Below are 16,277 nucleotides of genomic sequence, written 5' to 3'. Positions count from 1 at the left end.
CCACATATTCAAATTCTAGAGTGTAATCAGTGAAACCAAAGTAGATGGTTTTGTGTGTGTGTGACATATATAATATGCATACATATATATACATATATATGTATATATATATATATATATATATATATATATATATTTGTGCATGTATATGTATGTGTGTTTCCTAAACCTGTCTTGCTTTCTTCATAATAAAAAGAATGTTGGCAATTTGGTGTCTAGTTCCGCTTTCTCTGAAAACTGACCTACATTTCTGATATTTCTGATATTTTTTTTCTACTCACATATTGTTGAAGCCTAGTTTGCAGAATTTTAAGCATAACCTTGCAGTCTTGTGAAATTAACATTTTTTTCCAGTAATTTTAACATTTTCTGACATTGCTTTTCTTTAGGATTGGGATGTAGACTGATCTTTTCTAATCCAGTGACCATTATTAAGTTTTCCAAGTTTGCAGGCCTACTGATTGCAACATTTCAACAGCTTCGTCTTTGAAAATTTTAAATAGCTCAGATAAAATCCCATCACCTCTAACAACCTTATTGTTAGCAATGTTTTCTAAGGCCCATATGACTTCATTGTCCAGCATACATGATTTTAGATTGGTAACTATATCATCATGGTTACTTGTGATTGTAAGCTCTTTCTTAGATTGTTCTTCTGTGTATTTTTGCCACTTCTAAATCTCTACTTCTCTTGAAGTAGATCTTCTCTATCATGTTTGTCTTTTCCCAGAGTAATTTTGGCATGAAACACTCCATTGATATCTCCAGTTTTCTTGAAGAGATTCTTTCACTTTCTATCTCTGCTGGTGGGACAATCAACTACTCATTTGAGTCTGACAAAGTCTTTGGTATTAAGTTGGTTTCTAATGCATTTTGGTTGCCACTCCTGCAGATTCTGATTCCCAATGAGACTTCTCTGATGACTCTAATAGGTTCTCCATACTCAGTAATTTGAGCACTTTCATATAAAAGCATCCATACACTTGAAATCTAGAAAAATAAACAACAGAGAAAAAGAGGCAACAAAGAGAACAAGATAACTGTCCATTCCTCCTCCTCAAAGTCATCAAGGAGGAGAGAGAGATCTGCTTATATGCTTTATGCACAATGATTCTTGTATAGAAACTCATGTGACTCTGAAGTCAAGACTATTCACTAACACAAACAATAATACTAGTCACCATGACCAAAACCATCTTCCAAAGTTAGACTGTGGGGTTGACAGCAGAGAGAGAAAATTTGCGCATATTCTATATAATTTACAAGGAAGGAGAAATCCAATCATTATTACAGGGTAAATTTAACCTTGTTTCCATAAATTTGTATTTTTTTTTTAAAAAGTTTAGGGGGCGGAGCCAAGATGGCGGAGAAGACACACGCGACTTTCTAAGCTCTTCTCTTACCCTCTTTATCAATATTATATGGTCAAAATGTCTTATGCCAATTCGTAAAGATAAGAAGAGAACAACCACCGGCCAAGAAAACTGGTCCGCCAAAAAGGTTGGTTCCAGGGCCAGGGGGAGACGGCAGACTGGGAGAAATTAGGTTCCGGGGAAAGCCTCAAACCAAAGTGAAAGCACAGATCTCAGCAAAGTGTGAGCCCCAACTCGCAGTACGGGGCTTTTCCTTGGGACAGTTGGATCCCACTGCAGGAGGACGCACCCAGGTTGCCTCCAACTGCACAGTGGGGGGCCGGCATGGGGCCAAGAGTTTTCCCAGAGCCGATTAGGATGGCAGAGACCTGGGGCAGAGCCGGGCAGAGCGGTGAACGGGGTCAGCAGTCAGCTGCTAATACCACAGTCCCAAAGAGGCTCCAGCCTGGGCAGTGACACTTTCACCCCTTGGGTCTCAGCCGAGAGCAATTGCTAACCCACACAGCCCAACTGGGCACTCAATAGTCCGCCAGTGCTGGAATCCACTTCCTGTTGGGGAAGGGATCACCAACACCCCAACCCCAGAGCCGGAAATCGGTTTACATCTCTCCCTGCTCTGCAGAGGGTGGAACCCCTTTCCTAGGAGACCACCCCAAAGGCTTTAAAAGAATAAAAAGATGAAAAGAACGATTAAGCCTATGCAGAAAAGAGCAGGTCAGCAAACCGAAGAGAACTCAAACAGCAAAAATGCATCAGACTGTCCTCCTTTCATGATGCTTCCTAGAAGAACCATTAAAAGTCTCAAAAGAGTTAGAAGATAAAGGGAAAGGAAAGAGAAGCCTTAAAGAGAGCAACAACTTCCCTGAAATACGAATTGAAAAAGATAAAAATTCCCAGGAAGTAGGGAAACAAAATTGGTGAATGGGAAAAATAAAGCATTCACTAGAAAGTAGGATTTGGAATTGAAAAGACAAATAACTTGGAAGAAAGTAGGATCTGTGAATTGAAAAAAAAAATTCACTAAAAAAAATTAGTGAAATGAAAAAACCACAGACCAAACAATAATTCAAAACCAATTGGACATATACAGAAAGAAGAAAAAAGCAATGAAGAAAATAATTTTTTAAAAATTAGAACTGAACAATTGAAACTAATATTCATTGAGACAGCAAGAATCAGTCAAGCAAAAAAAAAAAAATGACAAACGAAAACCAAATTATCTAATTGCAAAACGACAGACCTGGAAAAAAGATCTAGGAAGAAACTGAGGATTATTGGACTTTCTGAAAACAGATGAAAAAAAAAGAGTAGATATTTTTTACAAGAAATCATCAAAGAGAACTGCCCAGATGTAATAGAATCAGAAGGTAAAATAGGCATTGAAAGAATTCATCGAACACCTTCTGAAAGAAACCCAAAAATAAAACCCCAAGGAATATTTGGGGCAAAATTTCAGAACTATGATTAAGGAAAAAAATTTTACAGGCAGCCAAAAAAAACCATTTAAATACCGAGGTGCCACAATAAGGATCATCAAGATCTGGCTGCCTACATTGGAAAGAAGGCCTGGAATATGATATTCGAAAGGACAAGAACTTGAGATGCAGCCAAGAATAAACTACCCAGCTGGAGCATTTTCTTCCAGGAAGAAGATGGATTTAATGAAACAAATGAACCATTTTTTTGAAGAAAAACCAGAACTAAACAAAAAATTTGAACTCCAAGCATAGAACTCAAGAGATGGAAAAGGGAAAAAATAACTCTTGAGAATTGTATTTTTTTGGATATACAAAAAGAATACATGTATAATTTGATTGTATGAATAACATGGGAAGAGATATGGAAAAGGGATGATGGAGAATAAGGTGGGAAGGAAAAAAAGAGGGAAACCACATCCCACAAAGAGGAAAGGAAACTTATCATATCTGAGGAATTTAGAGAGGGGAGGCGTGAATCTTACCTTCATCAGAGTTGGTCAAAGAAAAATAAAATTTGTTTTGAGAAAATTCCTCCCCCCTTTAAAAACGGGGGAGGAAAAGGAAAAGAAAAAGAGTAATAAAAGGAAGGGGAAAATCAAAGGGGGGGAGGGAGGGATAAAAAGAGGATAAGTATCGGAACAAGAGGGGTACATAATTTAAAAGGGGAAAAGAGGGGTTGGGGAGGGAAAATAAAGCACAATCTGGGGTTTTAGGATGGCAGGAAATACAGATTTAGTAATTTAACCAAATGTGAATGGGATGAACTCCCCATAAAGAGGGAGGGATAAGACTGGACAAAAGTCAGAACCCTACAAAGGTTTAAAGAAACAAATTTAAAGCGGGGAAAATAATAAAGGTAAAAGGTGGGAAAACAAGCTTGGTGAGTCAAAAAGAGGGTCCATCCTTATCCAGACGCAAAAGTAAAAAATTGACTAATTAAAAGAGATAAGGAAGGTAACTACATCCGCAAAGGTAGCATAAACAACGAAGCAATATCAATATTAAACATAAGCACCAAGTGGTATGGCACTAACTTCCTAAAGGAGAAGTTAAGAGGTTGCAAGAAGAAATAGACAACAAAATTAAAAGGGTAGGAGATTCAACCTGGCACCCAGAATTAGACAACCAAACCAAAACAAATAAGAAAGAAATTAAAAAGAAAAGAATATTAGAAAAAATTAGGGGGTTGATTGGGAAAAATTGAATGGAGATAAAGGAATATACATTTTCTCAGCAGTTCATGGAACCTTTCAAAATTGACCATATTTAGGACATAAAGACCCAAAAATTTTAAAAAGAAAGCAGAAATAGTAAATGGTTTTTTTCAGATCATGATGCAATAAAACTACATTCAACAAAAAGTTAGGGGAAAAGACCAAAAGTAATTGAAACCAAACAATCTCATCTTAAAGAATGATTGTGAAGCAGCAAAATTATAGATACAATTAATAATTTCACTAAGATAATGACAAATGAGACATCATACCAAAAATTTTGGGACAGCCAAAGGGTAATAAGAGGGAATTTTATTCCTTAGAGGCTTACTTGAATAAAACAGAGAAAGAAAAGATTAATGAATTGGCTTGCAACTAAAAAAAACTAAAAAAGACCAAATTAAAAAAAACCCCCAATCAAATACTAAAATTGGAAATTTAAAATTAAAAGGGAGAAATTAAAATTAAAAGTAAAAAAAACTTTGAACAATTAAAAAACTAAGAGTTGGTTCTATGAAAAAGCCAATAAAATGATGCCTTTGGTAAATCTGATTAGAAAAAGGAGGAAAAATGAAATTAAAGTCTTAAAAATGAAAAGGGAGAACTTTCCACCAATGAAGAGGAAATTAGAGAAAATTAAGGATTATTTTGCCAACTTTACCAAAAATTTGAAACCCAAAATTATACCTCCAAAAACAGACTTCCCAGACTAACAGAGGAGGAAGTAAATTGTTTAATAGCCCCATTTCAGAAAAAGAAAAGAACAGGCAATTAAACAACTCCCTAAGAAAAAAAACCCCGGAAGATGGTTTATTAATGTGAATTTTTACCAAACATTTAAAGAACAATTCCCCAATGCTATATAAATTATTTGATAAAATAGGGAATGAAGGAGTCCTACCAAATTTTTATGACACAGACATGGTAATGATCCAAACCAGGTAGGGTGAAACAGAGAAAGAAAATTATAGACCAATCTCCTTAATATTGATGCAAAATTAAAAAGAATTAGCAAAAGACCAAAAATCATCTCCAAGATAATACACATGATCAAGTAGGATTTTTCCAGGAATGCAGGGTGGTTCAATATTAGGAAAACTATCAATATAATTGGCCGTTAATAACCAAATTAACAAAACCATAGATCATCTCAATAGATGCAAAAAGCATTTGATAAAATCCAACATCCATTCCTATTAAAAACACTTGAGAGTATAGGAATAAAATGGACTTTTCCCAAAATAATCAAGGCATCTATTTAAACCATAGTAAGATCATATTAATGGAGACAAACCAACCATTCCCAATAAGATCTGAGGAAACAAGGTTGCCCACATCACCGTTACGATTTTATTGTATTAAACGCTAGCTATAGCAATAAATGAGAAAGAGATTAAAGGAAAAGAATAGCAATGAGGAAAAATTTACTCTTCCAATGACATGATGGTATACTTAGAGAACCCCAGAGATTTGCTAAAAAAGTTATTAGAAAAATCCACCAACTTTAGCAAAGTTGTGGTTTCAAAATAAACCCAATAAGTCATCAGCATTCTTTATATATCACTAACAAAACCAAATAATTACAAAAGAGAAATTCCATTTAAAGTAATCAAAAAAAAGTCTACCCAAGGGAAAACAAAACGAGCAAAATTAAGACCACTTTTCACACAAATTTCTATCTAACCAATTGAAAAATATTAAATATTTGGATAGGGCGAGCAAATATAATAAAGATAAATATTACCTAAACAACTATGTATTTAGCTACCAATCAGACTCCCAAAAACTATTTTAATGACCTAGAAAAAATAACAACAAAGTTCATATGGAAAACAAAGGTCAAGAATTTCAAGGGAAAATGAAAAAAAATCAAATGATGGTTTAGCTGTACCCAGATCTAAAATTATATTATAGAGCAGCTGTTACCAAAACATTTGGTATTGGCTAAGGAATAGATTAGTTGATCAGTGGAATAGATTAGGGTTCGGGAAAAACAGTCAACAAATATAGCAACCGTCTTGAAAACCCAAAGATCCCAGCTTTTGGGATAAGAACTTACTGTTGATAAAAATTGCTGGGAAAATTGAAACAATATGGCAGAAACTAGGATTGATCCTCTTAACGCCGACAAAATAAGGTAAAATGGGTTCAGACCCAGGATAAAGAATGAAATTAAAAAATTAAGGAACAAGAAGTTTACCTCTCAGACCTGTGGAAGGGGAAGGCCTTTAAGACCAAAGAGAACAGAGATCATTACTGATCACAAAATAGAAAATTTGATTATACCAAACTGAAAAGTTTTTGTACAAACAAAACAAGAGACAAGATTAGAAGGAAGCAATAAACTGGGAAAATATTTTTACAGTCAAAGGTTCTGATAAAGGCCTATTTCCAAAAATATAGAGAATTAACTCTAATTTTAAAAAAATCGCCATTCTCCAATTGAAAAAATGGTCGGATAGAACAGAACTCAGATGAAGAAATTGAAACTATTTCTAGTCATATGAAAAGATGCTCCAAGTCAATTAATAGAGAAATGAAAATTAAGAAACTCTAAGATACCCACTACACACCTGTCAGATTAAATCAGGAAAAATAATGATGATTGTTGAGGATGGGAAAACGGGACATTGATGCATTGTTGGTGGAGTTGTGAACGAATCCAACCATTTTGGAGAGAGTTTGAACTATCTCGTTATCAAACTGTAAACCCTTTGATCCAGCATTCTACTGGGATTATATCCCAAAAGATTATAAAGAAGGAAAGGGACCATGTGCACGAAGTTTGTGGCAGCCCTTTTGTAGTGGCAAAACTGGAAACGAATGGATGTCCATCAGTTGGAGAATGGCTGAATAAATTGTGGTATATGAAAATTATGGAATATTACTGTTCTTAAAAATGACCAACAGGATAATTGGGCCTGAGAGACTTACACGAACTGGGATGTGATGAAATGAGCAGGACCAGGAGATCATTAATATTCAAAACAATACTTATGATGACCAGTTCCGATGGATCGGGCCCTTCTCAGCAAAGGATCAACCAAACTTTCTAATGGGCAAATGAACTGAACTAGCTTGCCCAGAAAAAATAACCTGGGAGATGACTAAAACCATTACATTGAATTTCCCAATCCCTATATTTATGCACACCCGATTTTTGATTTCCTTCCAAGCTAATTGTACAATATTTCAGAGTCGATTCTTTTTCTACAGCAAAATAACGTTTTTCATGTATACTTATTGTGTATCTAATTTATATTTTAATATATTTAACATCTACTGGTCATCCTGCCATCTAGGGAGGGGTGGGGGGGTAAGAGGGAAAATTGAACAAGAGGTTTGGAATTGTTAAGCTGTAAAGTTACCCATGTATATATCCTGTAAATGGCTTTAAATAAAAAAAAAAGTAACCCTTCAAAAAAAAAAAAAACGTATTGTGACATAATGAGGGAGAATGATGAAGAATTTACCTATTCCAGTCACAAAGATCTTAGAGTTTTATAGATTTTAAAAATATGGTTTAAAAAATAAAGAAAAAATTGCACAAGATCAATACCAAGAAGAAGGTTATTATTCAAATTTAGCAATATATATATAAGAATCACAAAACTATCTTTTAGCCAGATTATTGAAAATATTATCTATATTTTTTAATAATATAGATATATAATATAAAATATATTTTATATAGATATTTTATATCTAAATATATAAAATATAGATATATATTTTAATAATATATATATATATATAGATATCTAAACTATATGTGTCTGCGTTAATAATATACCTAAAGATAGTTAGGGATTAAGTAAATTTCCAAAAGCCATAAATTTAACATCGAATAGAAATTCAAACACAATTGTACCAATTCAGGCCAAGTCCTTTATTTGTAAGTACCTCAGTTTTCTCATCTCTAAAATAAGGAGTTTGTAACTCAATGACTCCAAAAGTCCCTAAAACCATGATCCTATGACTTAAAAGTTACAATCTTCCACATAACTAAAATAAATAGTTAAATATTATCAAATATGATAATAACATGAAAACAAAACCACCAATGAAAACAACAGGATATATTAAAAACCAAACTATGTAGCATGAATCAAAATGGCAGAACATGCTACGAGACAAAAGAGAAAAGGAGTCAATTTCTCCTCTCAATGCTCTCAATTTCTAGTTGAAGAGAATAGCAAAGCCTTCTTAGATGAAAGGACATGAACTAATACTTGATATTATACTTAGAAAGTCTAGGTTTTGATTCTAAATCAATTATCTTTAAATCCAAGGCTTGTACCACTCTTCCCCCAACCCAATGAACCATAAAAAGTTTTCCTCTAATTCAAAGAATGGAGATCCAGAAGTGCATTTGGGAAATCATTGTCCCCAACATTAAGATAAACAAGGATATTCACAAAGGAAAAGCCCACTTTGAATAAAATATGACATATTTTAGTGCCCAATTAATGTGTTATCCCCAAAGTCCGGAACAACTCTAATTGATACTTTGGAGACTGAAGTGTCTGTTTCTGAGAGACTCGTGTGGGAGAAGTCCCAAAGGAACTGATGAGAATCTGCAAAGGTCCAAAAGATGATATGTTAAACCTTACAAATAAATAAAGAACTGTTTTCTCTCACAAGGTATACCCTACCAGAGTGAAGGTAAGTGTATAGATTAGAGATTTGTATATGATTACTGAGTAAACAGGATCTAAATGTAATCTTACGACCATACAATCAAAGATTTCAGAGTAGTAAAGAAGAACTTTGAGATAACATTGGCTTAGCTTTTGCTTTAGAGCTGAAGAAACTGAAGATCGAAGAGATTAGGAAGGAATTTTTAGAACACTATGTGAGTAATAAGTAAAAGAACTAGAATTCATAATATAATAAGATCATCAATATTTAAATGGAGGAAAAAATTAGAGATTTTTCAGTCTTACTTCTTCATTTTATGGTTAAGCTTTGAGTCCCAAAGAGGTTAAATAACATATCTGAACTTAGATTGATAGTAGCAGTCAGAATTTGAACTAAGGTCTCATTCTTCTAAATCAAGTGTTCTATTTACTGCAGCAGACTACTTTTTAAACAACAAAAAAATTGTTTTTGTACTATTTGATGATGGCAACTAAGATCTTTTAGTTTTCTCTTCTTTAAAAAAGCAATAATAATTCTAGCCTTATATAAAGTGCTTTCCCAACTTTAAATTGCTATTTACATACTATTTATAATTATGTAAATCATTTAATATTAATTTTCTCTTTTGTGGCAATATAAATATATTCCCATTTTTCAGATGACTAAAACAAGGGCCAAAGAAGTAAAATGATTAATCTAGTATTGTTATGAAAGAGGTTGGACAGGATTTGGTCTAGGTTCACTGTAGCTTTAATCCCAGTGCCATTTTCACCATGTGTTTCATCTTATTAGAATGAAACTTCCTGCTATATTTTCTTCCTAGGGTAGTATTGACATTAATAATGTGGCCACTCATTACACTTAGCTCTATCTCTTTTCTTCCTTTCCTTAGAAGTCTTTATTTTTCTCTATTTTGTCAGAATTCTACACTTTAAAGAATTGGAATACCTTTTGTGATTCTGTAAACATTCTCTGATCTCACCACTTATTTGGAGTTTCATATACCCTCTTCTTTCTAGTTACTGAAATACCTATGTATAGAATTATGTGTATTCCCTCAGAAATCAGGAGGAAAACTAATGAGAGCAAAAATATTAGGTCTTCAGCTTTATCCTCCATTTGGGATAGGATAAGTACTTAAGAGATGCCCAATCATTCCTTTTACACTTTAGCCAAGATGACTTATATTTGATATTCAAATCTCTCGTGCCTTCACTTTGCAGGAAGTAAATTTTTTCCTCATTATATCAGTATATATATATATATATATATATTATATATTATATGTTATATAAGACATGATCTTCTCCAATCAGGTTTTTTTCTGAAAATAGCCTGTTTATCATTGATTATATAAAAATAACATTTTATTACATTCACAAACTATAACTTATTCAGTCATTCCTCAATTGATGGCATCCATTCAATTTTCAGTTCTTTGGTACTACCAAAAAAACTGCTACAAACATCTCTGCACGTATAGCTCCTTTCCCCCCTTTCATGATCTCTTTTAGATATAGATCTAGTAGTGACACTGATGGACTGAAGAGTTTACACAGTTTTATATCACTTTTGGCCTAGTTCCAAATTGCTATTCTGAATGACTAAATCAGTTCACAACTTCACCCAGAATCGTTAGTGTCCCAATTTCCCCACATCTCCATCAACTTTTATCATTATCTTTACCAGTTATCTTAGTCACTCTGAGAGGTGTAGCTAACTTTTAGCTCTTAAGGAAATTTTAAAAAACTACCTTTTAGACTCAGCTCAAGTATTGCCACAAGCATGAGCGTCCTCAGTCCGTTCAATTACCAGTGTCCTTTGTTCTTTTTAAAAAATTATTTATTTAATATTTTCCCAGTTAACATTCAAAATAATTTTTTAGATTTGTTTTTAAAATTTTCAGGTTCTAGTTTCTTTCCCTTATTCTCACCCACAATTAAAAAACTCTTGTGAAGTTATGCAAAACATTTTCTTAAGTCAAGTTGTAAAAGAAAACACAGATCCCCCACCCTAATGAAAATAAAAACCCACAAGGAAAATTGTTTAAACTAGGGAGATAAAGAGATTAATAGTGAATACTTCAATTTTTATTCAGGCTAAATCAATTCCTTCTCTGGTATGGATAGGATTTTTCATAAGTCCTTTGGAGTAAGTGTGGACGATTGTGTTACTGAAAATAATGGTCATATGCAGCTCATCATCCCAAAAGTTTGCTATTACTTTGTATATTTCACTTTCTTCATGAAAGACTTTCCAGGTTTTTTGATGTTGTTGAGTGCATCCTGCTCATCATTTCCCAGAAAACAATAATATTCCATCAGAGAAATTTGCTTCAAGATTAATTTTACAACTACTATTTCTAATTGTATTCCTGTCATTTTTTTCTCTCTCTTCTTTCACCTTGTCTCCTTTCACCTACTACTCCCTTCTCCAACATGCCTTCTATGCCCTCTCTTTTATCATCCTCCCAGCCTTTTCTCTATCCCATTTCCCTCCTATTTTCCTGTGGTGTAAGTTAGACTTCTATATCCCTATGGAGTATGTGTGTTATTTCTTAGTGGAGCCAATTCTGAGGAGATTAAGATTCACTCACACACCCTCTTGTCTGCATCTTCCCTTCAACTTTAAATGCTTTTTCTTGCCTCTTTTTTTAAGGTACATAATTTTCACCATTTCACTTCTCTCTTTCCCTTTCTTCCAGAACATTCCTCTCTCACTCCTACTTCCATCATTTAAAAAAAGATATTATCCCTTTATATTCAATTGATACACATGCCCTCTGTTTTTATATACTACTTCTACCTGCTGTAATAATGAAAATATTGTAATGATTTACAAGTTATCATCCTACCATGTAGAAAGGTAAACAGATAAACTTCATTATGTCCATTGTGATATCACTTTCCTGATTACCTCCCTATGCTTCTCCAGTGTCCTGTATTTGAAAATCAAATTTTAACTTCAGCTCTGGTCTTTTCATCACAAATGCTTGAAAATCTTCTGTTTTATTGACTGTCTACCTTTTGTTCTGAAGGATTATGCTAAGGTTTGTTAAGAATCTTAGAGGATTCTTATTTGCATTTCTAGCTCCACTGGTCTCTGGAATGTCATATTTCAAGCCACGTGGTCCTTTAATGTGAAAGCTGCTAAATCTTATATTATCCAAACTGTGGCTTCACTATATTTGTATTGTTTCTTTCTGGATGCTTGCAATATTTTTTTCTTGACCTAGGAGTTCCAGAGTTTGACTATAATATTCCTGGGAGTTTTTATTTTGGGATCTCTTCCAAGAGGTGATTGATGGAGTCTTTCAATTTCTATTTTACCCTCTAGTTCTAGCATGTCAGGATTGTTTTCCTTAATAATTTCTTGAAAGATGATGTTCAGGTTCTTTTTTTGATTATGACTTTCTGGTAGAGTTGTTTTTTTTTTCTTCTTCTTCTAAAATTACTTTGTATATGTTCTGTCCTCATGTTATATGCATAGATTTTTATAATTGGCGTTTTTCCTATTAGGAATTTAAGTCATTTAGGGCCATGATTGTGTTTTTTGTTTGCTTGTGTGCTTGTTTATTTGTTTTTGTTTTTAAATTTACTTTTACTTTTACCCTAGATCTCCAACACCTAAGACAGCACTTCGCATGTAATAAGCACTTGGGAAATGCTTGCCAATTAATTGATCACCTAAGTAATTGATCAATTGAATAATTGAATAAAACTAAACAGTAATTTCTCTTCAATCTATATTCAGTATTCCAGAGTGAACATTAGCTCTAGAATCACAAAATTGGACATAATATCCACCCGTAATGTTTACTGGTTGTGGTAGGACCACCAAAAAAAAAAGTCAATCAAATTTTTTAAGCCTTATTTTTCTCACTTGTGAAAGGAAAGGGAGAAGTGAAGAGACCTTTGATTTTTTTTTCACCTTTTCAATCATGATCATAATCCTATGACCTATTAAAAAAAACCTTCAGTAAGTAATCCCTAAGCTCCTCTGTCACTAGGACCTTCTGTGTCATATTAAAACCTTTTCTAATTCAGACATCCTATATTCTAGTCTTTGATCTTTGACCTAATATTTTGTGTGCTACATTCAAAAGTCTCTTCAGGGTCTAACATTTCAGGAACTCCATATTCCTCCACCATGAAATGGTAGGAAAAGATTTGATAGTAGCATGACACCATTTATATATTGCTATAAGATTCAGAGAGCACTCTACATACATTGTCTCATTTAAAGCACATAATAATTCTGTGACATGGATGCTACTATGAAACCCTACATACAGATGAAGAACCTAAGGCACATCCTTATGGGATGTGCCCAGAACCACAAAGACAACAAGCTTCTGAGATAGAATGTGAATTTGGGTATTTGTTGCTCCAATTATAAAGCTCCAACCTCTGTGCTATCATTTGCCCCCCATGTGACTCTAGAATCATTCCAGATATACATCAAATGAACTCATAAACTTTACATCTCTTTTTGTTGCTTCTTTAAGGTTGTCACCAGTATGTCAGTGGAAGTGGGGAATCGGACCACCCTGAATGAATTCATCTTAATTGGTTTCTCAGCTGACCCCCGGATGCAATTGATCTTCTTTGGAGCTTTTTTGGCTCTTTATTTGATAACATTGGCAGGGAACATGATTCTAGTTGTCTTAATCAGAATTGACTCCCGTTTGCACACTCCTATGTATTTTTTCATTGGCAATCTGTCATTCTTGGATTTCTGGTATACATCTGTATACACCCCCAAAATCCTGGCCACCTGTATATCTGAAGACAAGCGTATATCCTTAGCAGGTTGTGGTGCTCAACTTTTCTTTTCCTGTGTTGTGGCTTACACTGAATGTTACCTGCTTGCTGCTATGGCCTATGACCGTTATGTAGCCATCTGTAACCCCCTTCTCTATTCAGCTGCCATGTCCAGATCTCTTTGTGTTGGGCTGGTTACTGGTTCTTATGTAGCTGGCTTCTTGAATGCCATAGCCCACACTGCTAACACATTTCGTCTGAAATTTTGTGGGAAAAATATCATCGACCACTTCTTCTGTGATGCACCACCCCTGGTAAAGATGTCCTGCACTGACACAAAGGTTTATGAGAAGGTACTCCTGGGAGTGGTGGGTTTCACAGTTTTGTCTAGCATACTGGCCATCCTGATATCCTACTTCAATATCCTCCTGGCCATCCTTCGCATCCGCTCAGCCTCAGGGAGATGGAAGGCTTTCTCCACCTGTGCTTCCCACATAATCTCTGTCATGCTTTTCTATGGCTCCCTCCTCTTCATGTACTCAAGACCCAGCTCAACTTATTCCCTGGAGAAAGACAAGTTGGCTGCCCTGTTCTACACAGTGGTGAATCCCTTGCTCAATCCCATGATCTATAGCTTCAGAAACAAGGATGTAAAGGAGGCCTTCAAAAAAGCAATACACAGCATCAAAGTATCAAGATGATTTTTATTCATGTCCAAGATATTTTTATTACCTTCCTAGAAATAGGGGACAAATAAATTGTGTTTTTTTCTGTGTTTACTTATTGAAATTCATATAAATGTGAGTTTCTCATGTCATTTATATATATATACACACACACACACACACACACACACACACATATATATATATATATATATATATACACACACACACTCACACATATACATATACTAGGTTTTATTTATAAGGTTTTAGTTGTTATTGTTAAATTCAAAAAGATATTCATGATTTCATTGATGTAAATTTACTCTTTTCAAATAAAGATTACTTCTATATAACTAAGCTTTTCTATAGCAAAACAAATTGTCTTCTCTTGCTACAAAGGAAAGTTATAATGTTGTGTCTAACAATCTAGTGTAGGGATTCTTAACTTTGAGGCATGGATCCCAAGAGGGTCAAGGATAGATATCAGGAAATACATGAATTGCAATGGAGAAACTCACATTCCATTTCAAAATAAATGCTTTCCTTTATAACAATATATGCTTTGTTTAATTCATGAAATAACATTTTTGAGAAAAGTTCCATAGTTCATTAACTGCCAAAGGTGTCAATATATACATGTAAAGTCAAACATACACACACACACACACACACACACACACTTACACAAAAAGAGACACACAGTTATGAGAGAGAGAGAGATTAATTCTCTTGCTCTTGTGATGTTTCTCCTTTTTAATTAATATGTTCCTTAGTTGATATACATAGTTTTCCATTAGATCTAATTTCAAAGTCTTTCCAGCTTCTTAGGATCTTCCATAATCTATTCTCCCTGGACATTTAGAGTCCCCATGAATATCCTGAGAATGAAGACTTTGTTACCTTATATCAGCGGTACAACAAAACTATCTGTGTAGGTATATGTATGTATGATAGAGAAACTTTTAAATAATCAATATTCCCTTTATTTTAGAAACGCTAAATAAGGAGTTAGTAGTCTTGGTCTAAAAATTCTCACTATAATTATTTAAACATTTAATCATTTTAGTCATATCTGATTGTGATCCCATTTTTCTGACAAGGATATTGCAATGATTTCCATTTTCTTCTCCAAATAATTTTACAAATGAGCAAACTGAGGCAAACAAGTTGAAAGAATTTACTCTGGATCACGGATCTTAAGTAAATTAGGCCAGATTTCAATTCAAGTCTTTTGACTCCAGGCCTAACACCTTATCCACTGTGCCACCTAGATGCCCATATTATGGTAGTTACTAGCTTTTATGTACTATTTTATGGATTGCAGAATTCTTTACAAATATTATCTCTGCTTATCCTTACAATAACACTAGGGTAGCAGATACTAATATCACAATTTTAATTATTAATTATATATATAAACACATATATATTATATTATATTATTACTTCCTGCCAATGAAGAAATGGGGAGAGAGTTTTAGTGCCTTGCCCAGAAATGAGTGAGGTTGGATTTGAATTTAGGTTTTCTTGACGACAGAATCAAAATTCTAAATCCAGGTTAGCAGATTCAGTTGTGATGACCGCGTATTTTAAAATCAGCCATAATCAGGAATTCAGGTTAAGGGAAAATCTTCAATCTTTATTCTCAGTAAAGGTGAAGGAGGATCGGAGATGAAGGGGTATCGGAGGTGAAAGAGGATCGGAGGTGAAGGGGGAATCGTCATAGCAATGTGTGCAGCTGCATCAAGAAGCCAGCCAGACAAGAAGCCAGCCAGCTGTCTCTCTTTGCTCTGCTCCTCTATTTGCCCCTCTGCCTCCACCCACCAAAATCGTCATTTCCTATACAACATATCAGGACTTGAACAAAGAGTGGGTGGGACCATTCTTTCTCCAAGCATATATATTAATAGAGTATGGTCCAATTACTATTTAGCCTCACGTGCTTGGGACCTCAGTGCATCAACTTGAGCTTCAGCCCATTACATTCAATCTCTGGAGAAAGACTAATTCTCCCATTATGGTTCTAGGATAAAAACAAGAGGCTGGCATGTCTTTCTGAAAATATTACCTATGATTCCCAGCTCAATCTCTTATACATTCACCCAGTTATTCTCTTTTCAACATTGCTTAATTAGTAATT

At 34.2% G+C, this 16,277-nt stretch overlaps 1 protein-coding gene across 1 annotated transcript; it reads left to right on the top strand.

The window, feature by feature from the left end:
- The first annotated feature begins 742 nt into the window (after window positions 1-742).
- LOC100920068 (olfactory receptor 9G4) lies at window positions 743-14,170 on the top strand. The gene is made up of 3 exons (XM_031943684.1): window positions 743-946; window positions 1,454-1,666; window positions 13,214-14,170. The coding sequence occupies exons 1-3, from the start codon at window positions 743-745 to the stop codon at window positions 14,168-14,170; spliced, it is 1,374 nt and encodes a 457-aa protein (XP_031799544.1).
- Window positions 14,171-16,277: the final 2,107 nt, after the last annotated feature.

Source organism: Sarcophilus harrisii, chromosome 6 (assembly GCF_902635505.1).
Source record: "Sarcophilus harrisii chromosome 6, mSarHar1.11, whole genome shotgun sequence".
NCBI classification, from domain to species: domain Eukaryota; kingdom Metazoa; phylum Chordata; class Mammalia; order Dasyuromorphia; family Dasyuridae; genus Sarcophilus; species Sarcophilus harrisii.
The sequence above is the reverse complement of the archived record's forward strand: the minus strand, read 5'-3'. Positions and strand labels throughout refer to the sequence as shown.